Source organism: Molossus molossus, unplaced genomic scaffold, assembly GCF_014108415.1.
Source record: "Molossus molossus isolate mMolMol1 unplaced genomic scaffold, mMolMol1.p scaffold_m16_p_21, whole genome shotgun sequence".
In the NCBI taxonomy this organism is placed as follows: domain Eukaryota; kingdom Metazoa; phylum Chordata; class Mammalia; order Chiroptera; family Molossidae; genus Molossus; species Molossus molossus.
The window spans coordinates 45,053,070-45,079,448 of NW_023425357.1; the positions used below are offsets into that span (position 1 = coordinate 45,053,070).

At 43.4% G+C, this 26,379-nt stretch overlaps 1 protein-coding gene across 2 annotated transcripts in view; it reads right to left on the bottom strand.

The window, feature by feature from the left end:
• The window catches only part of FTO (FTO alpha-ketoglutarate dependent dioxygenase), a 335,534-nt gene that overhangs the window by 225,370 nt on the left and 83,785 nt on the right, over positions 1-26,379 (bottom strand). For both annotated transcript variants that reach the window (XM_036274139.1, XM_036274140.1), the window contains exons 2-3: positions 15,594-15,671; positions 1,694-2,318 (exon numbers count right to left, since the gene is read on the bottom strand). In XM_036274139.1, coding sequence (XP_036130032.1) covers positions 1,694-2,318; positions 15,594-15,671 — 703 coding nt within the window. The remainder of the gene's footprint in view (positions 1-1,693; positions 2,319-15,593; positions 15,672-26,379) is intronic.

Consider the following 26,379-nt stretch of genomic DNA (forward strand, 5'->3'; position numbering starts at 1 on the left):
ACCTGGAGCAGCACAAAGACACCTTTGTAGAGTCCCGGTGACCACGTCCCACTGCCTCAGGTTCAGAGCATCGCCGTCCTGAGCAAGAAGCTAACAAACTCCGTTGCTGGTTCACATCGGAGGTCTCGGAGGCGATAGTTCCTAAACCTCTGGCGAGGCCGTACTAAAGATCAGAGGATCTCCGTTCCTTCATTAGGACAGCATCAAATCCCCCTGCAGCAACTGTCCTGGGTCAGCATCACTGCCTGAGATACCAAGGAAATGGGTGAAACTTCCAGCTGCCGAACTGGTTCCTTATTTCAGGCTGAAGGCATAAAGAATATTCTGAGAGTGGGAAATGGTAAGGGATTTAAAGAAAACCCTGAGGATTTCTTTTCCACATCCCTTTTTCCAGAACAGTCATTTTAGTAAACAGAAAAACTGACAACAACCAGATCCAAGGGAAAAACCAGTTGTCAGAAAACAATAACCCTTAAAAGTTCCAGTTCAGCCCTGGCCGGTTTGTCTCAGCGGTTGGAGCGTCGGCCTGCGGTCTGGAGAGACCCGGGTTCGGTTCCTGCTAAGGGCACGTATCTCGGTTACAGTTTGTCCCTGGCCCTGGTTGGGTCATGCGGGTGGCAGCCACTCGATGTGTCCCTTTCATGTCGATGTTTCTCTCTCTCTCCCTCTCTCTCCCTCCCACTCTATCTGAACAAAAAATGGAAAAATGTCCTCGGGTGAGGATAAAAAAAATAAAAATTAAATTAAATTAAATTAAAAAGTTCCAGTTCATTCCCTCATGGGATATCTAGAACTCTGGTTTTCCAAGCATCTTTCAATACACAAGTGGAAGAGATAAACAGGCAAGCGAGCTAACCCTATCTCTTGTATTCCTCTGTCAAATGATCAGGCAGAAAGGAAAGTTGGCAGTGGTCACTCTGTGTCAGCAGATTCAACTACCTTGTTAATCCTGTTCTGAAAACCAGCAGAGACCCTAAACACACAGAAGCTGAACAACAGAAGGAAAATTGGGATGAGCACAGAAGAATGTAGCCTACGATCTGTGCTCCGAGGGGACCGGGTTTGAGGAAGTGCGAGAACAAGTTCGCCACACCCATGCCATGAGGTCCAAGCCCGGAACGGAGGGGTGCTGGACGTTTCGGAGTAGAGCGCACTGTCTGCTAACAAAGCCCGCCTCGATGGCTTCTGGCAAGGACGGCCGGTAGTCAGGACAGGAGGAAGCCAAGAACAGGTCCGCATTTGACAAATCACTCCCAGCAAGACAGTGATATCAACCATAATAAAACATGCTGGCAAGACTGGAAACGCGCACCTGTGGGAACCTGCAAAGATTTGACAGATTTTTGTTTTCCCAGCCCTTTATCAGCAAATTAATTAGAGCAACTGTACAATCTACTCTGCACTTTAGACAAAGGCACTTGACTCCCCGGGGCACAGGAGGGACAGAATGACAGCTGGGCTTACACGCAACAACGTTTTCTCTGTGCACAGTATGACAATGAAACAGACGGCACAGCTGGAGGAGAAAGCGGTGTGCTCTGCAGGTATGAGGCTGTGGCCAACCTAAAGAGGACACACACACAACATACACATACACACAAACACACACACACACACTCATGTGTACGTCCAGGGCCCACACAGCCTTAGTCATGCTACACTCAGGGCTGCTGGTCCCCTGAGCGGACTGTACCTTCGCAGCTGTGACTGTACACCGCCACCGCCGACCTGTCCACCAGATTCTCATCATGGTGCCAGCTCAGTGCCATCTTCCCCATGCCAAAATAAGGTTCCTCTTTCAGGTAGGGCATTTTCTGGGGATCCATGAAATTCAGCAAAGTCACATTGTACGCAGATCTGTTCTTAATGTCCACTTCGTCTGGTCCATCAAAAACCCCCATTCCAGCCCTGGGGAAATCAGGACCGATGCACACGGGCACGACGTCGATGTTCGCGCGTTCTTTGGCCACAAGCTCCTCCCAGGCCTGGATGGTCTTGATCTGCAGGAAGTGGTTGAGCTTGAGGAGGGCCTGACAGGCAGCAGCTACTCCTGCCTCGTGGTATTTTATGTTGGAGCCCTTCACCGGCCAGGGCACCGTGAAGAGCCTGGTGTTCAGGTACTTGTAGGTGCAGCCTGGGTTGCCGATGAGGATGCGAGAGACCGGAGTGAGCAGGTCTTTGCCTTGGATCCTCACCAGGTCCCGGGACAGGCAGCCACACTTGTGCAGCGTGGCAAAGGCCTCCTGAACCTCCCTGTGGAGCTCCTCAGGGACGCCACCAGCTTCACGCAGGATGAGTTTAGGGTATTTCAGCTGCCACTAAAACAAACCAGAGTGAAAGTGAGTGTTATGGATAGCATTGACTTTGGTATTGGCAACAGTATGTTTCTTTGTAAGCATTAGGGGAAGGTAAGAGAAGAGGATTCAGAGCCCTCTAGCCTAAAACAGAAGACGGAGTTAAACACACGTCACCAACTCCACAGTCAGGATTTTCAAGTCCAAGTGCAACTAGCAATCTTTAATATATAAACAAAATAACCTAATAACTTGGGCTTTGGTCTCTCAGGCTCCCTCTATGAACACTTCTCTCCATCTTTAATCTGTCCTCCAACCTTTGGCCTCCTGCAAGCACAACTGTATTAATTAACTGCTTGCCACCTGTGTAGGGAGTGCTTACTATGTGCCTTATACTGTTCCAGAGCATGAGTTCTCTTTCTTTTTCTTTTTCTCAAGATTTTTTATTGGGTTTTTGTTTGTTTTTTGTTTTTAAGAGAGAAAGGAAGGGAGAGGAAGAGAGAGAGAGAGAAACATCAATGTGAGAGTGAGACTTAGATCGGCTGCCACCTGCACGCCCCCTACCGGAGACCATGTCTGCAACCCGGGCATGTGCCCTGACCTTTCCGTGCATGGGAACACGCCCACCCAGCTGAGCCAGCCGGGGCAGGGCCAGAGCACGAGTTCTTAACCACTAGATTGCATAGCCTCTCAACAAACTAGTTTCTTAAAGAGCCGTGGCAGTTTTGTTCACAACTCTACTACCAGCGTCCAGAACGTACTCACTAAATTCTGAATGAGCGAGCGAGCGAGCGGGTGCGGCATCCCACTGCAATTCAGAACATTGTAGTAGGTCTACCGACGTCACGGGAGGGAAGTCTGTAAGCTGAGTCTTTCTAACACAGAAACATGGGTTCATCGGTGCAGTTGGGCTGCCTTTTCGCCTCACTTCTGCCTCCTGACTTGCCATAGGAGTTGGTATCAAGCCAGAGTCCCCCAGCTCTCCCCAATGAAACAGGCTTCTGTTTTTAAACCAAAGCACAGGATTTTATATTCATCCCTATAAAATGTGATGTGATTGGCTGCTTCTTAGTGCTGTGCTGCCCACCACTTTGGACACCTAGTCCTTCTATGTCTTCATTCAGTAATTACTGTTTATATGATAAATAGGACAAGACCATTTATTCTCCCAAACTTCCTCTTTCATTCAAAATATGTCTACAGAGCACCTACAAAATCCTAGACTGTAGGTTCCTGCCCTCACAGAGCTTTCTACCAAATCAGGGAAATAAGTCAGAAAAAGTAATCCCAAGTTGAGCTAAGTACTAGGCCAGAAACAAACCATAGGAAATCCCAGAAACAAACCATAGGAAACCCCAGAGCAGGAAAGGGGCTCCGAGGGCCGGCCTTTAAGCTGAGAGCTTCAGGGAAAGAAGGTACCAGCCGTGTGGCCAACTAGGGAAAGAGCATCCCAGGAAGAGGGGCCGAAAGTTACGAGGGCACTGAGGATGGAGACCAGCCTGTTCGGCAGACAAACGCAAGCCAGTTTTACTAGAGCAAAAAGGCCAAAGGCAAAGTGAGATGAGATGAGGATGAAGAGGGAGGCAGAAGGTCAAAGTAAGGACTCTGGACTTGACGGTAAGTGTCCTGGAAGGTTCGCGGGGAGAAGAGTAATTGATTGTCACTGATAAAATCACTCTCAGTTAAAAGGCCGGGCACGGAACGGAAAGGGGCAAATATAAAAGTGGAACACCCGCTTAGGTCTGTTCCACCCATCCAGGAGAAAGGTGAGGCTGGGCTGGGTCAGAGGCAGAGGCAGAGATAAATGGACAGGTCGACCACACATGTAACTGGCAAAGCGAAAGGATGTGCTTCTGCATCAGATGTGAGGGATGACGAAAGGACAGAAGGTATGGGTGACTTCCAGATTTTAATAAATGAATAAACAATGTGCTATTATTTGAAATTTAAAAAAAGACTGGGCAAAACAGAAATGGTGGGTAGGAGAACAGAGAGGAACGAGGAGCTCCATTCTGGAGCTGGAGCTGCTAAGATACTTATAAAGTCCTCAGGTAGAAAGAGATACATGGCTATACACACTGGAGCTCAGCGGAGAGAGTGGGCTACAGAAGCCAAGGTGCAAGGTGTCAGCACACAGCTGGATTTCAAAGGCCTGAAGTTAATGAGACTCTGCAGCACCTGCAGATGGGAGCTCAAAGCCATTTCCTGAGACGCAGAAGGCCCGGCAAAGGGGACCAGGTGGGAACCTGGACAGTGCATTCCTGCAGAAGCCAAGAGAGTGTTTCGTGAGGACGGGACAGTCGGTTGTATCGGCTGCCCCTGAGAGGCCACGTGAGGTGAGGACAGACACGACCCATCAGAGTTGGTGGCATGGGAATCACTGGTGACGAAGACAAGAGCAACGTCTGCACGGTGCGAGTCAGAGGAGAGTAGGCTGGTGGCGGATGAAGGAGGAGGGAGGGGGGATGGCACCCCTGGATGTCTGCGTGGTTCTGCCATGAGGGTGACAGAAAAACGAAGCTGCTGACGAAGGGGAACGCTGATCCGAGATGGTCCTTAACGATGGAAGAGAGCGGAGCACACTAAGTTTGTCAGTGTGCTCACGGGGATGTTAGAGGCAGGGCTGATGTCACAGAAGAGGTGGTGATGGACCCCAGGAGCAAAGTCCTTGAGTGTCTAGAGCAGCAGTCTCCCAAAGTGAGGTAGACACACCTAGGGGATCTGAATGGCAAGCCACTAGAGTTGAAGGGCAAGGGGAGGGTAGAACTGTTATTACTCATCTATGAAAGGAAAGAAATCAAGCTTCACTAAAGCGTGTGTACATACTGCAGGACTCAGCCGAGACATGGTGTGCTGCAGTCGCTTCGCGTCAGCTGGAGAAAGCTGACTGCACCAATTCCCGTCTGCAGAGTCAGCGATTCAGGCTGAAATCGACAATGGTGGAGATGCACACCAGGGAAAGCAGGAAACTAAACACCAAGGCTGTTTTCCCCACCAGAGAACCGACTGTTAACATTTAGTAGGATACTACTGTTAATGCTCAAAACTTGCTGCTGATAGGAGTGTCTGATCACAAACATTTGGGAAGGAGAAGAGATCATTCCTGTATTGGAAGCGGCTGGAAGGAAACAGAAGATACACATTCATAAGACCAAGTCTGGTAACAGCCAGAGGGCTAAGTGCCGAGGTCTGTGGGGGAGGCCGAGGAGTGCGTCCACTCTTCTGGTGAAAACATACAACGAATCACTAGCTAAGACTCTGTGCTGGTCGTCCAGGCTGTTTGCCGAACGGCTCTGGATTCCTCGCCCATCACCCAGGGTGGAATTCCACTTGCTGGCCCCTCGTGTTGGATGAAACACAGGACTAGTTGTGTTCAATGAGAAATGATGGCTGTCACTTCTAGCCTGGGGCATTTCGTCGTCAGTGCCAGGTCCTCCAGAACATTTCTTTCCCTTTGGCATAGTAACCAGCTGGTGGCTGCTTGAATTCCTGAGCTACTACTTTAATGGGTAGCAACTCTCTGCCAACCCACAAATGATGTGTGAAATGAGCAAGAAATATTGTTGGGTAAAGCCACTGAGACTTGAGGGGTGTCTGTTACTACAGCGTTACCTGGCCTATCCTGGCTGATCCAGAATGCAGGTCTGAGGAAGTAGGCAGAAGAATGCATTAAAGTCAAGTCTGAACAGGGAGAAATGGATTTTCTAGGAAAGCACACGAGGTGTGCTTTGCTTCTCAGACTGCCTATCTTAGGTGTGTGATCATAATTTAAAGTGACCAAGAGCAGAGTTAGGTGACATACCACTGCGGGCTGCCACGGAGATTGTCAGGGACCCGTTCACAGTCTCTAGTATCTACCCCTTGTTTATCACAATTGGAAAACGAAAGCAGAAACATCACACTTTCTGTTTACACAGCTCATGAAGGGAGCAGTGTAAACTAGGAAGCAAGAGACAAAACATTCTGGAGCCATGTTCAGTAACTAATTTTATTACTAAACTGGTTATCCTCTGAGCAAGTCCCCAAGGTCTTAGTATACTTAAAGTACACCTAACTAGCAGATGATTAAGGAGGAAATTTCCCCATACTTTAACAATTCTAGTGTTATTTTAATGGTCCTTGATGTAAAATATTAAATAAAATTAAGATAATTCCCAGTAACTTTGTTTTAGAACACACTGCTTCAGGGCTGAGAGAGGAAGAAGACAAGGAAAAGTACAAACACACACACACACACACACACACACACACACACACACCCTCTTGCTGGTATTGTTCAGTATGTACTGGGGCTGGAGACTATAGAAAATATATTTAACACAGGGGAACTATAACTATAAGGACCTAGGAAATTCACGTAACCATATGAGTATGACATGTAAATACCTCGACATTAAAAACTGCATTCTAAAAATAAAACAATAATAATGACATGGCAAAGTATTCAAAAAGATTTTTTCACTGATGTCTCATGTCCCTCTTCCTGACCACAGCTGCCTGTCTTCCCGCACTTCACCTGCCAGGCTCGGCCCACCTCTCTGCCTGGGGGTCCTCCTCGTCCTCCAGGTCATTTTCTCAAGCCTGCCCTGAGTTTCCCCCTCGGATGGGTACCCCTGTTACCATTCATCACACTTACCTTCCATAGCACTTATCAATCTGTAAGGGTTGGGCAAAGGTAGGTTTACAGTTGTTTGTATAAAAAACAATATAATTAATAAATAATAATACAAAACTAAAGTATGTTTCACATACAACTGTAAACCCACTTTTGCCCCACCCTGAATTATTTGCACTAATTAATAATCTCTCCTACTGGACTGCAGTCTCCTAAGAAAAGGAAACGGAAGCTGTTTTATTCTCCATAACACCCCCAGGACGTGGCTCAAATATAAGTGCTCAAGACTTCCTTATAAGACTAAAAGAATAAAAGCTTTAAGACTAATAAAAAGCATAATTGTGAATGTCTGGGCTGGGGGGTGGGAAATAAAACTGACTGCAAAGAGGCATAAGGGATCTTTCTGAGGAGGTGGAAATGTTCTAAAACTACCCAAAATTACTGAATTGTGTAATTGTACATACGCACAGTTTATCAATAAGCAGTTGTACAAAGGAAGACTAAAACATTTGCATATAAAAAATTTTAAACTTTTGCATAAAAAGAATTATAAAATTAAAAGGCAAACACTGAAAAAAATATTTGGAATCTATATGGCAGAAATGGGCTTAAAATTCTTAATAAAGAACCATTTCAAATTTAAATAGATATATATATATTTATAAAACTATGCATGTGTATCAAAAGAAAAATATCACACAAATTAATACAGGGGGCTATTCAATATAGAAATAATTAACTGCATTAAAGTCAGAAAAAGATAATTTAGCATAACTGTATTAAATGATATTTAATTTAGCTTTGCCTAAATTTGCAGATGCACTTAGAAACACAAATTATTATAAACCAGTTTAAGGCCAACTGAACAAAAGTCTATCATAACCTCACATGTTTATATCTTTTCTGTTAGTTATTCTACTTCTAAGAGTTTATAATAGGGATATAGAAAAATTTATCAAGATTAAAGGATATTCAAAATGTCCAATTGGAGATTAGAAATACATCATTTATGTGATGAAGTAGTAAAGTAACACACTTTAAGAGAATTTTTATATTGTTTTTTGGAAAAGGTAAGTAAAAAATCTACTATTTTATAAGAAATTAGTAGCAAGATAATTAGGTAATAGAATCCTAGTTTCATTTTTTAAATGTAGATATGCAAATACTCACAGAAAAAAAGATTTAGATAAAAATATGGCCAAAAGTTTATGGTGCTTATCTCTCTGGGTAGTGAACTTGGGCATAAAGTCAATTTTCTTCTTTAGATAGCTGTGTATTTTTCAAATTTACAAAAATAAATGTAAAATGCTTTTTAAAACAAAAAAATCAGGGAACATATATTGCATTAAAAAAGTCTTAATTTCATGACACTTCTTATGTTTGCCAGGAGATTGTTTCTGATGCCACTAAATTTTCAAATAACTTCTGGTGCTATGGGAACTGACTTCAAATACTGTTCAGTTCTCTAGGAGATTTTGATTTGATTACAACAAGTACTCATAATAATAATTGGCTAATATTGTCACTATCTCAAAAAAATGCAAGAAATAAAAACACCTAAATGCCCTCTCTTAATATTTATAAAGTAATGAGATTAGCACCGATACATAAAAGTGCCATGTACAGTTTGTTAAATTTTTCTTTAAAGAGAACAGCAAATAACTCTGGAAGAGGACTGCACATTAAGCAATTTAATATTAACTAATCTGTCAAACAAACCAGTTCACCTTCCATTTTGGACAGGTACACGTAGAACATCAGATAGCACACAATAATTTGGAATAGCCGCTGGCAGATTTCCAAATATGCTAAAACATTTTAGTCCCATTAAAGATTGCCAGGGAGTATGCTGCCATGCAATTATATTACTAGTTGTCTGGTCACGCAATATACTTCTTGAGATCTACAAAATGACATAAATGACAATTATATAGTTCAATAGGAATTTGGGAAGGTACTTGAGATATAAATTTCCAACATGCCAGGCCTTTATCAATGGTCAAAAGATGTGGAATTCTATGTCCTCTGGAGCACAGGTTTTATTTTCTTCCTAAAATAAAGCACTGTGTAAAAATTCTACCTTCCTCTCATGCTTCTGAAAGAATTTTATCATATAGAGAAGACAGACATAGAGTTCAATGAATAAGAAACAGTCCATGGGAGGCTCTCCTACACGAAGCCCAAGGGAACTTAACCTTCAGTAGAGTGAATAAAATTTAAAATCTTCAAGTGACTTGGGAAACGCCTTTCATTTAAAAGTGTTAGGATATACTGATTTCATGGGAGTATATTTCTAATCTCGCTGTTAATAGATTTTGCTGGTAACTCTTTATATTTTGTACTCTATAGAAATGTACACTATACCAGTCATATTCTCTACCTAATTTTCTCTGCAAAATGCTCATGACTTTTAGACTATCCCCTGACAAATAGGTTATACAGTTATGTGGCCCTGAAGTTTTGTGATGACATGTGGTTTGCTACAGTGATACAAAGATGTATGTTCATTCATTCATTCAATAGTTCTTTTTACAAATTATTTAAAACTTACTGAACATCCACTATGTTCCAGACACTGTCTGGAGTGCCATAATACAATGATAAAAACAAATTAGGCCTGTTTTATAGCATCTCAGAGTTTAACAGAACAGACAGAAATATAAACCAAAAGTTAGAAAAAGACTTATCACAGCAGACGTATGAATGTACTGCTTTGGGAGCAGAAAATAACCAATTAGGAAGGGGATCTGGAAGACCTTCTTTTATTGACTACGTATTTATTGGGCACATACTAAGTGCCAAGCACTAAGTACTGGGAAGACAGAGACAGCAAACCTCTTACATACTCTCTGGGAGCTCATGTTTACATATACAATAGATAAATAGACACTATATATAGCTCATAACATATAGAGTAATTTACTTATCTATTTAGTATGTGCCTGTTTGTTTAGTAAAATACATAGCATTTGAGATTGGACTACCTGCTGTGGAGAAACAGAAAGCCTCGCAGGTTAGGCAGGAGGCTGGGGTCGGTCACTGCTTTACCTCCTGATCAGTCGGTCGGGCGCCATCTGAAGAGAGGAAGCAAGAAAGGAGGGTACAAGCCCTGCAGGTACCAGGGGCGGGAGAGTTCCCGGCTGAAGGAACTTGAAGAGCCAAGGCCTTGGGGCAGGAGTGTGCTTGGTTTTTCCAGGAAGAGCAAAAAAGCGCCCCTAGGAGGGGAGGCGGGTGGGAGGAGCAGGACACGGTGAGAGCCCAGCCAGGAGCCAGGGGCGGAGGGCTTCGCAGGTGAATGTAGCGTCCCGGGCTTTCGGGCTTTCGTGGGAACAAGAAGGGAAGCTGCCTAAGGGCTAGCAAGAAAGGTCACAAGCTGATTTATGTTTTCAAAAGAGCACTACAGATGCTGTGTTAAACAGGCTGAAGGTGGGCAAGGGGAGAAGTTCGGAGGCTGCTCAGCCATTTGAGCAGAGATGGTGGAGCTCCGGCTGCTGTGTCTACGGTGGAGGGAGTGAGAAGCAGATGCTTCTTATGTCGGGAAGTCAACCAGGGGGTTTCCTGGCGTCTTCCCGGAAGAGGCAGTGTTTAAGCAAGGTCTGTGAGGGGGGTAGGAAGTCACAGGCTCGGAGGCATGAGGGGTGGGTGGCCCAGCAGACGGGGTGGAATGAACTCTGCGTGATAGGAGTTCAAGGTTGGACATGGTGTTAGGTGATGGGTAGAGATGAGACCAGAGGCATAGTTTGAGGCCATAGCGTCAACCTCATAGCCAAGCTGAGGATTTGAACTTTACTTTAGGGTCAAGAGAGACCTAGCAAAATGGATAAAGCAAGGAGTGGCAAGTCAGACATGTTCATCAGCATGGTTCTCATGGCTCTGGGAAGGGCACGCGCACCGGTACGAAGCAGGATGCATCTGTGTGGGTGACAGTGATAACTGGGGGGCTAACCTGAGAGAGTGCCTGTGCAACTGGGAAAGAGGAAGCCACCTGGGGGCACTCTGAAGTGGTGGGACAGCCAGGGCCCAGCCTGAATGAGGGATGGAAGCCACAGGCAGGTCTCAGTGTGAAGAATAAGACACGGGAAGAGCCACTGGAGGAGGGACAGCAGGACGGCTGTGAATGGACCCTCGGTGAACTGCACAGCACACACTGCCATACGCGTGCTCTGAGCCCTCTCTCGCCTTCTCGTGTCCCCGTTACAGCCAGCGTTCTCCCCCCAGACGTGAGTTCCTGCGCAGCGGGCCACTGCTCCCTGGTCTCACCCCCTTCCACTCTCCCACCTCCCACCTGGCTCAGGTGTGGGGGCCTTGGGTGCTGTCTGTCCTCAAAGCTGCCTTCCAGGCTTTGCTGTTCCCCATGCCAAGAACATTCTTCCCACAGGTATTGCTCCTGCAGCTCCATGAGGTCTCTGTTCAAATGTCACCTGCAGCCCTGGCCTGTGTGCTCAGTGGTTAGAGCATCGGCCCACACATCAAAGGGTGACAGGTTCAATTCCCAGTCAAGGGCACGTACCTGGGTTGCAGGCTTGATCCCTGGCCCCAGTCAGGCGTGTGCAGGAGGTGACCAATAGATGTGTCTCTCTCACATTGCTATTTCTCTCTCTCCCACCCCCCTCCCTTCCACTCTCTCTAAAAATCAATTGAAAAAATATCATTGGCTAAGGATTAACAAAAAACAAATAAACAAAAAATTTCACCTCCAAAAGACCTTCTGTAGCCACCATCTTTGCTCCCCTACCCACATGGCATCCCTACCCCCTTACCTTCTTTATTTATCTCCAGTTTCCTTCTAACATTTATTTCTCAGGTTTTTTTTTTTAACTTCTCTTTTTTTAAATTTCTACTCCCTTTCTACTCCCTGCCCCACAAACAAATAAGCTCAAAGAAAACAGGAATCTTATGCCCAGCTGGTGTGGCTCAGTGGCTGAGCACTGACTCATGCACTAAGAGGTCGCTGGTTCGATTCCCCATTAGGCTGTGGGCAGATCCCCGGTGGGGGTGTGTGCAGGAGGCAGCCAATCGATGTTTCTATCTCTCTCTCCCTCTCCCTTCCTCTTTCTCTAAAAATCAATAAAGAAAAAATATTTTTTAAAAAAAGAAAACAGTAATCGTGTATTTGTTTTTACAACTTCGTCTTTAGTACCTAAAACATGACCTGGCAGAGTGGGGGAGCTAAATACATTTGTTTAATTAAGTAACTAGTTAATATGGAGCATGTCGCGCTAGATGTAAAACGTTCAGGTCGAGCCTCCCAGCAGACAGCTGGACCAGGAGCACTGCGGGCCACGAGGCAGAACAGAGGCAGAGACGGTGCAGGCTCATGGGATGAGCGGGATAGCAGCACAGGCCTCCCCGAAGCACCACCTCACACAGGGGAAGCAGGACAGCAGTTCCCAGTTCAGACCCCGCGGCCAGCCAGCCTGGGCTCAAATCCTGGTCTTGACACTTCATGCTTATAAATCTTGAACAAAGCTTTAAACCTGTCGGGGTCTCAGTGGCCTCATCCCTTAAATGAGGTTTCAATAACACCTGCCTAGAAGGCTGTGGGGGGATGTACACGAGCAAACACATGTAAAGCACTGAGAACAGGGCCAGACGACCTGGCACGTGGAAGGACGCAGCGACTGAAAGCCGGGCGTGCGGCAGCGGGGGGCACCCTCTCTGGAGAAGAGGGCTCCGTTCGGACATCTGGGAGCCGGAGTATGTTTCTGATGTGCGTTCCTCGCGTCCCTGTGCTCTGTGGCGGCCAACAGCGGTTCCCAGCTCATCGCTGACTCCGCTTTGCTTGCTCTATGGTTCTTGGGTGTTTTGAACCTGAGCGCAGCATGCTGGGAGGCGTACAGCGCCACGAAAGGAGCACGGACCTTAGAGTTAGGGAAATATGGGCTTTTGCTCCAGCTCTGTCACTTAGCGAAGTAACTGAGTCTCTCCTGACTCTTGAAAGGACAAGATTTCTACCTTGAGCCTGAAGAAGAGGAAGTGCTGGCTGTGTGTCTGTGGAATGAATGGGAATGAATGAATGACGCCGTTGTTGGTGTAAACATCAGAGTGTTCCTAAGACATGAGCACAGCCCTTGGCACACTGGGAGGGTCCATAAACAGACCACCGAGTCTTGGTTGATGATTGGCAGCTGGACTGGCATTCCTGTGACCAAGGCCTGTGTGAGGAACCTGATGGCAGGTCTGAACTTTCTGTGTATCCATGTCATGAAAAAGTGTTTTCTCTTCACCTTTTAATAGAATAGATTTACTTTCCGAAGGTTTTGTTGAGGCACTGAGCCTTCTCATAAAGTGCACTTAAAGTGATTACATACTGGTATCAGGTTCTGTGGGTCTCGGAAGCTGAAAGAGAAGCCTTGATGGTGGTTCTGTTTGCACTTGCGTGTCCTTTGATACCCCAGCTACGGCTGGTTCGGAGCTCAGTGGCTGATAACCTCTGGTGTTGATTCTTCGTGTGCTCCTCTCACAATACAGAAGCTGCAATGGCTCGGCAGTTGCTTTGTGACAAAGTGCATAACCATGTGCCTGCAGTTTGGTGTCTAGGAAAATATGCACAGGGCTTTCAGACTGAGTGCATCTTCTGGGTTTGCCTGTTTTAAGGGTACTCCTTAAATTTTTTTTCCTGATTACAAAAGAATACATGGTCATTTAAGATAATTTGGAAATCTAGAAAAGCTGAAAAGATTAAAACCCTACCACCTCTGAGTGGTAACACTTCTGTATGAATCCTGTAAATCTTTCCAGATGCCACCTCCCTGGAGAGGAGTGGATGTGTGTGAAAATAAAATTCAAATCATACTAAGCATGATTACGGAACCTGCTTTTCAAATTAACTAATGTGTGCATTCATTCATTCAACCAAACTAATTAAAACCTACTGGGTGCTGAGCACTGTACATAGAACAGAGAGAGGCTGAGGGAGATCAGCACACACACACACACACACACACAATCATTACAATAAATTGCGAGAAGTATTAACAAAGGTACCCATGAAGTACTACAGGTACACATGACAGGGAGCAGAGACAACTCTCTGAGCAGCAGGTGTCAGGGAAGCATCCTACAGGAGGTGACACATGAGCCGTTACTAACTGGTAACACACAAGTTCCTTGAGGAAAGAAGGAGGCACGTCAGCAGAGGCTGCAGCAGGAAGGCCCAAACCATGAAGGTGCACAGCTAGTCGGAGGTCCTGCAAAAACCCCGTGTGGGAAATAATGAATAGGGCGGGGAGATGGAGCTGGACATGTAGGGTCCCGGCAGGGAACAGCCACTGTGGGATATGAAGCAGGGACTGACATGCTCCAAGTTATGTCTTGGTTAGAAAATGCACTGCACACCTGAAACTAATACAAAATAATATGGAGTGTAAACCAGAACTGAAAGAAAATGTACCGCAGCTTTAAGCATTAGAGGGGCAAAGAGGAGAACCTGAGCAATCATGAAAGGGCAGATCAGGTGAAGTCCAATGAGAATGGAGATGAGAGACACTGTACAGGAACTGACAGTGACCTGGGCAAAAAGAGACCTGGATTATAGATGGAGAAATGCCTCTTTCCTCTCTCCTCCTACGGTTCCTGAGAACCAGCCATAAAAGTGCACCTCAGCTGCTGCTGACCCAGAGGGGATGTGGCCCATTCCCATACCCGAGAGCATACATTCTAGTAGGCGGGGATGGGTGGACATGTAGTGTTTTTGCTTGCCCGGCATGCCTTCCCCTCCTTCTTTGGGAACAGGACCCCAAAAGATGGTTCTCCTTTGAGAAAACCATCCATCTCTGACTCACAGGTCACACAGTTTGAGTGGGAATGGTCATATTGCAACCCCACGTCCAGAGTGGGTACAAGGACTGGGCCAGGCAGACGAGGGCACCTCGCTCCACCGGACACAATGGCTGGTTCAGAGATGAGCACAGGACTCTGAACAGGCCAGTAAGTCAGTGCCAGGAGAATCAAACAGAGCCAGCAAAAAAGAAATCACTACATTCTTCTAAGATCCCACGTGCTTAAGACCACATGCCCCTTGGGCTGCCAGAGCCTCCGCTGCTATCAGGGGAGAGCCCATCCAGCATGAAGCCACAAAGAGGAAAAGTCAACCCAAGAAACACAGACAGTGCTCAGATATCTTTTGAGCAGCTGGATTCAACCAGTTACTCCCAGACATCTAAGGTCAGTCAGTCAATAAATCCCCTTTGTTGCACAATAATTTTCTTGGGTTTTCGTCCCTTGTAATTGAAAGAGTCCTGACTGATTCAGAGAGAGTTGCGGAATCCCATAACTGCAACCCAGCGTGATGGATACAACGGGAGTGTTGGCACGGAGAAAAGGGCAGTCGGCTCTGCGTGCAGGTAAGGTAAGCAGAGGCAACTTTCACAAAGAAGACGATGCTCAAGCGAAGTCTTGAAAAACCAGCCACCTGGCAACAGGGTGTTCAACGCAGAAGAAATGGAGCGAGCAGAGGCTGCAGTAGAAAAGAACCCGGCCACCGCGCTAAAGCACCAAGTTCACAGCAGAAAGCAGGTTGTGAAGGAACCGATATCGTCTCTGGGTAGTGAGGAGTCACGAGACGACCAAATCAGACCATTTCACTTCTCATTGAACCTCTCTAGACTGCAGCTGCTTCATGATAAACTGAGGTAGATCAGAACAAATCACTAGATACCAATAAAAGTATTGAAAGACCTTACCTGCTGATAGAATTCATCATCTTTGGGGGTCAGATAAGGAAGCCAAGTGTCTTCAAGCTCTTCAAGGAGCCTCAGTTTCTGTTTAAAAATAATATTTATTATTGGCGACTGGCTATAAAATGACCCAAAATATAAGACAAACCCTTATTTTTACAAAAGACAAAGAATACCAAAAAAAAAAATTTAGCCAACCTGAATGTCTAAGCTTTCACATAGAAATTAGTCAAATGCCAATTATAAAATGTAGTAGTATAATTACACACATTTAAATCACACATTGTATAAAGCATTAATTTAGAAACAATGATGTTATTCACTGTCACATTTCTTGAAACAATGTAATTAACTCTTGACAAGTATCTTTAACATCAAGGTCCTTTGCCTCACTAGAATGTCCTTTTGAGTCACCTGATACAGTTTCCAGAGCAAATCTTCCTGTGTGTACAATCCCCCGAGACACAGCAGTTTGGGGATTTTTCCATGATACCACCACTGGGATTATCAGACCAAATTACAAGTATCCATGTGCATAATATCAGGACCTTTGGAATATTAATTCATCCTGTAAATTTTCATTTGATACCATATCCACTTACATTATTACTTTTTTTTTTTTTAATCCTCACTCACAGACATGTTTGCATTCATCTTCAGATAGAGCGAGAGGGAGACAGGGAGGAAGAGAGAGAGAGAAACATGGATGTGAGAGAGACACATCAACTGGCTGCCACCCACACGACCCCAACCAGGGCTGGGGACAAACTGCAACTGACGTACATGCCCTTAGCAGGAACTGAACCAAGTCTCTCTGGTCCATGGTCTGACACCCTAACCTCTGAGCCAAACCGGCCAAGGTGCATTACTAATTTTTAAAAGTGATATTTCACATTGGCCAGGTAGCTCAGTTTATTGGAGTATCATCCTGCACACCAAAAGGTTGTGGGTTCCATTCCCACTCAGGGCACAAACCTAGATTGCAGGTTGGACCCCCAGTCAGGGCACATACAGGAGGCAACTGATTGATGTTTCTCTCTCACATCAATATTTCTCTCTCTTGCTACTCCTTCCTATCTCTCGAAAAAAAAATCAATAAAAACACATATCTCCTAGTGAGGATTAAAAAAAAACAAACTGTCTTTATTTACATATGACATAAGGACCTGTACAAAAAATCCTACAGGATCGACAAAAAAACTATTAGAACTAATACATTCAGCAAAGTTGCAGGATATAATCTGGATAGCAATGTTACAAGATCAATATATAAAAATCAGGTATTTCTACATACTAGCAACCAAGTATCTGAAATTAAACTTCTTAAGAATACCTTAAACAGTAACATCAAAAACTATAAAGTACTTAAAGATAAATCTGACAAAATATTTTCCATACTTATGTTTTTTTAAATCCCCATAAAACATTACTGAAGGAAATTAAAGAAGTTCTACGTAAATGAGAGATGTACTATGTTCATAGATTAGAAGACTCAATGTCAAATTGTCCCCAAATTGATGCAGTCCCAATCCAAGATCCCTATAGGCTTTTTTGTGAAAATTGGCACACTCCTAAAATTCTTATAAAAATGCCAAGACCTAAAATAGCCAAACAACTTTGCAAAAGAATAAAGTTGAAGGACTTCACTCTAAAGTCAAGACATTATAAAACTACATAGATCAAGACAGTATGCTATTGGCATAAAAGTAGACAAATATATAAATGAATAAAATAGAATCCAAAAATAACCAACTGATTTGTGGTAAATTGATTTTTGATGAAGATTCAAAGTTAATTCAATGGAGGAAGAAATTCTTTTCAGCAAATACTACTTGAAGAATTAGATAACCACATTTTTAAATTGAATCCACATCTTGTACCATATATAAAAATTAACCCTAAATGAATAAATATATCACTGGAAAATCTATAATACTAGTAAATAAATATAAAAAATATAAATATAAATATAAAAGCTAAACTATAATACTAGTAAAAGAAAACAGGAAATTCTTTGAGGTTAGGCAAGGCAAAGTTTTTTAGCTATAAAACCAAAAGCGCAAACCATTAAAAACAAAAAGTGATAAACTACATCAAATTCAAGAACTTCTATTCTCAAAACTCTTAAACACTAGAATTCTTACAATGGTCCAACCACTTTGAAAGACAATCTGCCAATTTCTCAAAAAGGAAGACACATACCTACAACCTGACAGTTTGTATCCACACGAAAACCTGCACCTACATGCTCACAAGCAGCTGTATGTGTAACTGCCAACAACTGGTACAAGCCAGATGGCCATGAAGTGGATAGAAAAAGATATGTAGTATATTGAAAAAAATAAAGAAAAAGAAATTATGGTATAGCAACACAAAAAGTCACTACTCAACAATAAGAAGGAGTGAATTATGGATATATACAACAACATGAAAGAATTTCAAAATCATTCTGCTGAGTGAAAGAAGCCAGGCAAAAACAACTGTTTAATCCAAATATGCAAAATTCTAGAAAATGTAAATGAATCAATAGTGACAAATGGCAACAGGTGGTTGCCTGGGGCCAGGGTTGGAGGAAGAGGGAAGTATTACAAAGAGGCACAAGAAACTACCTGGTGTAATAAACATGTGAGGTGCCTTGATTTTGATGGTGGTTTAACAAGTACATATACATTTCAAAACTTAACAAGTTGTACAATTTAAATATGTACAGTTTATGGTATGTCAATTATACCAATAAAATTGTTCTAAAAACAGGGAAGGAGGAGAGTGAGGATTACCTATATATGGTATATCTTACCAGCAAACTGGACCCGGTGTCATTGAGGGAGAGACTTCTGATTGCCATTCAGTTTCTTTCATGGCTTTAGTAACACTTTTTACTACCTCTTATGACTATTTAAGTAATATATATTTTTCTAGATATATATTCATTTCATCTAAATTAGTTCTCAAATGAATCATATTTTCTTGTTATTTGTAGAAACCAGTAATACAGCTAGTTTGGCTCAGTAGTAGAGCATTGGCCTGCGGACTAATGAGTCTCAGGTTCGATTCTGGCCAAGGGCACGTACCTCAGTTGTGGTTTGTCCTCGGTTCTGGTTGGGGTCATGCGGGAGGCAACCAGTTGACATATCCCTCTCACATCGATGTTTCCCTCTCTCTCCTTTTCTCTCCCACTCTATCTGAAGATAAACAGAAAAATATCCTCGGGTGAGGATTTTAAAAAAAAAGAAAACAGTAATACAAACAGTGTCCTTTTTTGAGTCCCTAATATTATATCACACATGGCTTACCTCCTCCTTCTCACATTCTCATTAGTTATTGTTATCGAGTTTTAGTTTTATATTCATTTGTAAACAGAAAAAAGTAGTATTTTAAACCAATAATTAAGTGAATTTTTCAACACATTTTAATAAGTTCTATGCTCATTCTTGTTTCTTGCAATAAAAACCTTCATTCTGGGTTCACTTTTCTTCTTGCTAAATTAAAATATGGTAACTCTCCTAATTTTTTTTTTTTATTCACTGAAAATATCTATATTTTTCTTTACTCCTGAATCAAAGACTACCTGGGTTCTGAGAATTAAAATGAATGGTAATCTTCCCTTAGCACTTTGAAGATTTTATTTCCCTGTCTTCTAGTATCTGTTGTTAGTAATAAGACTCTTTCTTTTACTGATAATCTGCATTGTTATCTCTTGACTTTCTTAAGAATCTTTTTTCTTCATATCCCTTATATTCCACAGTATCAACATAATGGTACTACCCAAAGTACTTGAGGCCTTGTGTTTTTCTATAAATAAGAAAAATTCTCAACTCTTAGCTCTTCAAATTTTTCTTCCCCATCATGATCTTCATTGTCTTCTGCGGAAACTCCATATGTTGGAACGTCTCAATCTATAATCCAAGTCTCTTAAATGTTTTCTCTCTCTTGTTTATTTATTTATTTATTCATTTATTTCTTTTTTAAAATTTGTTGATTGATTTTAAGAGGAAGAAAGAGAGAGAGAGAGAAACATCAATTTGTTGTTCCACTCATTCATGCCTTCACTGTTTGATTCTTGTATGTGTCTTGACCAGAGATCAAACCCACAACCTTGTTGTATGGGGATGACGCTCTAACCACCTGAGTTACCCAGCCAGGACTCCTCTTTTATAAAATGTTTTTGTCTTTTTATGCTACATCCTGGCTGAACTCCTCAGTACTCTCTTCCAGTTCACCAGTTCTCTAAATAGTGTGAGGTCTAAAATCCATCCCATCTATTGAGTTTATTATTTCTATGGCTGTACTTTTCATTTCCAAAATTTGTAAATGGTTCTTTTTCATGTATAGCTAGCTAGTCCTATACCATTTATGCATACTTTGGAGCACTTTTAAATCTCATTTTTATCAGTGGATATCTTTACTTATCCCTTTGAATTTCCTGAACATGCTTATTTTAGTCTTTGACTAACTTCTCTATAAAATTAATCTCATCTGGAATGACCTTTTGTTCTCATTGTTGATTCTCTTCGCTATCTGCACTAGCATTTATTTTCTTCAGGCATTTTCATCTTTTGTTTTGAAGGCTCATTCTGAGTGGATGACATTTTTGCCTTTGCTTTTCCCTTCCTCTTGCTCTCCATCTATGCTCACCCTTCCCCCAGAGTGGTTCAGCAGGTGCCTCCACCAGCATCCCAATACCACCAGTCCCGGACCAAGCCTCATTAACTGGTGATTTGGAGCATCTCAGTCTCTTCCCCAATACTCCACAATCAATCAGACTCATTCAGTTTCTATTCTTGAAGGTTTACCTTTCTTATCCTGCCCTTCAATACCCATCTCTCTATATAAGTATTTCCCTGACCTGATGGTCTTTTCTCAGTCTCCTATTATGAGAAGTACAACTTCACCTCCACCTCTGGCTTCACCGTTAGCCTAGTCCTGCCCCATCTCCAGTGGGGAATGTTTGGTCCCTATTAATTCATAACACTTAAACTCACAGCTGCTACTTTTTGTTTCCACACTTGAAGCCCTTGCGGGATCATGGTTTCAATCCATTTATCCCTGCCTGGTATTCTCCTTTCTGTTCACAACAATACCCTTTCTGCAAGCCCGGGTATGACTCTCTTCTTATCTTTATTCTTCTAATGTGTTATCTGTCACTGCTAGATGTGTTTGGAGCAGAAGGCATACACAAACTGTGAGCTTACCATTTCACAAGAAGGCACAGATGATTCTTTGTGATAAAAATTCTTAGCAAGAGATTCACTAGGGCAAAGGTAAGCTCTACTAAGACTCTCAATACCTATTGTGAAATTGCCCTCCAGGAGAACGATATCCATTCCATGCCCAACAGACAATACCCACTTCTTCATATACACACACACCAGTTATTATCAAACTTTTAAATCTTTGGCAAGTTGATAAATAAATAAACAAGTTCACTCTAATCTACATTTCTTTGATTGTCAGTCAGGTCTTGAGTAACTTTTCATACATTAACTGCCATTTGTAGAAGCTCTTTTATAAAATTCCTGTTCATATTTTTTGTCCTTTTTTTTTTTTTTTTTTTTGCTAGGGTATTTATCTTATTCTGTTTAAAATCTAAGAACCTATACTTTGCATCCATGTAAAGACAACGAATCTGGGTTTCATGCAAGTTGATTAGAATTCTCTTCATTTCTCTTTCATTCTTTTATTATGAGCAACTTTCCAACAAACTTCCTAGCGGAGTTCACCTCTCTTGCATTAAGCTGTAACGTTAAAATTTCCAGCACTTATAAAATGTCCTCCAGCCCGGCCAGTGTGGCTCAGTGGTTGAGCGTCGACCCATGCACCAAGAGGTCGCCGGTTCAATTCCCGATCAGGACACATGCCCAAGTTGTGGGCCCAATCCCCAGTGGGGGGCATGCAGGAGGTGGACAATTGATGTTCTCTCTCATCAATATTTCTATCTCTCTCTCCCTCTCCCTTCCCTTCTCTCTAAAAAACAAAAAATCAATAAAGAAAAAAAAATGTTAATATCCTCCCTAAGATAGCACCTTTCACTATAGTTCATACTTCCCCACGTATTCCACAAGGTTTGCCATGGCATTCCATGACCTCATGAATTCTTCTTTCAAGGGAAACATAGTAAAACCACAGGTACAAAATATATACTTTAGCTCTTCATATACTAATTTGAATATCAAAAACCATTAGTCTCACCAACTTGGTATTAAGTTCCCACCAACAATCATCAAATTTAAGAATGTAGTCTCAGTTTCAAAAGGAAGAGAAAGTTTCCGGAAAAGAAGAATGTCTATGATGGAAAGCAGCTAAACGGGATCTGAGAAGAAATAAAGGTTAAGGGTTGACTGTGGAAATGACACTTTGGGGGAAGGGCAGTTTCTACACCTGAGGACAATAAGATTGATACCAAAGCAAGAAGTATCTTTAAAAAAATAAAATGTTGGATTCTTGACTCAAGGATAATGACTTGGAACAAGTCTAACTTCTTTTGACTTTATTTGGAGCAACTGCCTTGTAAACTAGACCTTCCTTGAGCCACCTCCAAGTATTCGACTGAAGGCAGAGATAATGACTTCCCCAAGATTCTTCTGCACAGTCATAATACTGCCCACGAATTGTAAATGGATGCAAGAGCAAGAGCAATACCATTCCAAACCACAGAAGGGAGATAACAGATTAATTAAAACTCCCTCAGTGCCACTGTACCTACATGCTAGCTCCAAGATCTCAGAACGCACCCCGGACATTTCCAAGAGGAGAAAAATCTCTCCTCTTGGCCACACCTGTTTAGATGAAAATGTCAAATTCTTGCAATCATACTTCAATCTTCAGGGAACTTTCCGCCTTGTAACTTTACACCTTTAGTGGTCTACTCAGAGGTCAGGGGACAAAGCTCCTTGAGATGTCACCATGCATCTTGCCCAGCTCAGCATTAGCATGATCAAACCAAGCACATGCCCGCTAGCAGGCCAATGGTAAATAATAACACTTGAGACCAGAAGCATCTCTGACTCCTTTGTCATGTTTTGAAGCTTTAACCATTAAACCATGATCAAACAACCTGCCCTGGGAAAGCAGATGTCCATGATGTGGCGGTAATGCCATCAGTAAGTGACCTCAGCGACTGTCCATTTAACAACCCTCCTCTCTCTACTGTCCCTCTCTGGCTCTCTGCTGCTTCCACAGCAGATGCTGCATAATCAGACATTAAATACTTCCCCTTGTGTAGCCACAACTGAATTATACAAGGCATGATATGTTGCTTTGAAAACTACAGAAATCCCTTCGCGGCAGACACAGCTATAGCAACTATTAGTTCTGCCTAGCTGTAATGAAAGTTAAAGAAAAATGCCTGAAAGAATAAATTATTTAATAACTATTTTAGAGATTTTTAATACAAAATAAATATTTCTTTTTGTTTTCATTTATTCATTCCCAGGATTCCAGAAAGTCAATACACACACTTTATTATCATGACTTCTTGACTGAGGCATTGCACAAACTCCACAGCTTCATCAGCCGGTGTTCAATCTTATTCCTAGATGTGCATTTTATGTTCCGAAGTTCCTCTTCTAATTAGATCACTAAGAAAAAATCATGCATGCTGGCTTGTCTGATAAAAAGTTAGTGATAATTCTAATAAATTTATTCTTTTTCAAATACACCAAGGTTTGCAACCAAACCTAACCATCATATGTATAATTTTATTATCCTGGAAAATACAACACTCCAATCTGAGATGTAATAAGCAGAGGACCAGGCTTTCCACTTAGCTCTTCCTAGTTCAACTGAGAATGCATAGCTATCTCTCTTAGTGGCCTCCAACTACAAGGAAAATAATGGTTAAGAGCGTTAACTCCAGAATCAGACTGTATAGGTTCAAATCCTGCCTCTGCTCATTACTAACTGTGTAACCTTGAGTACGTTACTTAACTTCCCTGTGCCTCGGTTTCCCACCTATAAAATAGATATAGTAATCATACCTACCTCACAAGGCTGTTACGAAGATCAAGTTAGATGGTAAAGAGACAAATATGTGTGTGTGATTCTGGTTATAAACCAAACACTATATAAGAGTACAAAATGCCTTATTTCAGTAGAGGTATTAATAAAAGTTTCTAAATAGACTAAAAGGACTAACGATGTGGCCCTGTGGTCCCACTGCTCCCTGCCTTCCTTGGGGCAGCCTCTTCCTCTCTGTAGGTCTGTCCTCTTCGTCCTTCATGCTTACGTTATCTCAGGCTTTAAAAAATAACCGTGCCACCTTAACAATAATTAACGCATCAATTCATTATTTAAGACTTCCTTGGATTTCCTACTTCCCACTCTAGCTACTGCCATCTTGTTGCATCCTTTCTTTCCCTGCCAAACTCCCTGAAGAACAATTTAAGATAAATGCCCAGAATTCCCACTGTCTTTTTGGCCTGACCCTTTCTATGATCTGGCTTCTATCACTACCATGTACTCAAACAATATTTCCCAAAGTCAGGGGCCAACTCTACTTGCCAAAACGCTGCATCAGCCTCTCGGTCGTTTGGAGGGACTGGGCACGGTCACCTGTAAGCCTTCCTCGGAGCCCTCTCTGCCCGCGTCTCCTCTCGGTCGTTTGGAGGGACTGGGCACGGTCACCTGTAAGCCTTCCTCAGAGCCCTCTCTGCCCGAGTCTCCTCTCGGTCATTTGGAGGCACTGGGCACGGTCACCTGTAAGCCTTCCTCAGAGCCCTCTCTGCCCACGTCTCCTCTCGGTCATTTGGAGGGACTGGGCACGGTCACCTGTAAGCCTTCCTCGGAGCCCTCTCTGCCCGCGTCTCCTCTCGGTCGTTTGGAGGCACTGGGCACGGTCACCTGTAAGCCTTCCTCAGAGCCCTCTCTGCCCGCGTCTCCTCTCGGTCGTTTGGAGGCACTGGGCACGGTCACCTGTAAGCCTTCCTCAGAGCCCTCTCTGCCCGCGTCTCCTCTCAGTCGTTTGGAGGGACTGGGCACGGTCACCTGTAAGCCTTCCTCGGAGCCCTCTCTGCCCGAGTCTCCTCTCGGTCATTTGGAGGGACTGGGCACGGTCACCTGTAAGCCTTCCTCGGAGCCCTCTCTGCCCGCGTCTCCTCTCGGTCATTTGGAGGGACTGGGCATAGTCACCTGTAAGCCTTCCTCAGAGCCCTCTCTGCCCGCGTCTCCTAACAGCCTCTCCCATTCATACCTCTCACCTATGCTTCCTCCCCCTCAGTCTGGGTTTCCAGTCTTTCTTCCTCTGCCCTTAATAGCAGACATCTCCTATCCTTCTTCCTCTTCTCCCTTGAGATAACATTCTTCCTTTAGGCAAGCTCATCTTCTTAAAATGAGTTCCTTACAGATAACACTGAAATCCTCATCTCCAGCCCAAACCCACCTTTAAAACTGTCTCCAGGATATTACAACATGTAAGTTCCCACCAGCACCTGAGATTCAATAAACCCAGAGTCGAAGTTAACATTTTCCTTTCCCGACTTCCTGAAGTCGGTTTCTCCTGTCTTGAATCTTAAATGAATGCCATCGCCAGCCAGACTGCAAAGGTTGGAGTCTTGTTCCCCGCTTCTTCTCACTCATTTCATCCCTGTTGACTGACTGCTACGGGCACTTTCATCTGTGCTAACTCTTTTAATCGTTACAAAATCTTAGGAGGAGAAGGCAGACATCATTATCCCCATTTTAATGAAGTGAAAACGAAGACTTAGATAAAATACCTGGTTCAAGACCACGGAGCTATAAATGTCAGAGCTGGGAGCTGAATTCATGTGTTTTATCTACAAAGTCCTCACTGCACAGTGCAACCCACTGGGAGGTTTGTTAAAATCTGAAGGTGCACGTTCCAGCCACCCCTCTGCTGAGAGCCAGGCCCCAAGGACACAGCAGTGATGATGACACGTGTCCCGAGACAGATTGCTGCCCTCATGGAACTCAACTTGTGGTCAAGTGTCAGACAAATTAAACAAACTGGAATCAAATGCAGGAAGTGTGTGTTCAGGAAGCAAAGCGTGGTACTGCAGCACCTGTCCTAGAAGACGGGCGTGGGGCCTCGGGGAAGGCCTCCAGAAGCGGCCCCTCGGGCGGGAACTGAAGCGGCAGCAGGTGGTGTTAGCCAAGCAGAGGGAGAGGCGGTCAGAGTGCTCCAGAGATATCATCTCACAACCACTAGGAGGGCTATTACCAAAACAGGGAAAAAAGTAACAAGTGTTGCCATGGATGTGGAGAAGGGAACCCTGCACACTGCTGAAGAGGTAAATGGGTGCGGTCACTATGGAAACCAGGATGGCCATTCCTCAAAAACTTAAACATTGAATTACCATACTATCCAACAATTCCATTTCTGTACACATGCCCAAAAGCACTGAAAGCTGGGTCTCGAAGAGAGAGCTGCATTATTCACAACAGCCAAAAGACAGAAGCAACCCCAGTGTCCATCAGATGAATGGATAAACAAAATGCGGTATATTCATACAGCAGAATATTATTCAACCTTAAAAAGATGATGACACACTATAACATAAACAAACCTTGAAGAACATTGTTCTAAGTGAAATAAGCTAGTCATCAAAGGACAAATGCTGTCTGATTCGACTTAGGTGAAGGACCAACCATCTGCAGTCCTGTCTCTAGAGTCCACTCCACAGAGACAGCAAGAACGGTGGTTGCGGGGGCCGGGGAAGAGGAATGAGGAGTTGAGTGTTTAAGGGGACAGAGTTTCAGTTTGGGGTGAAAAAGTTCTGGAGATGAACGGTGGTGGGGTTCTGTGATACAGGAGGCAAAGAGTGAATGACAATATGAG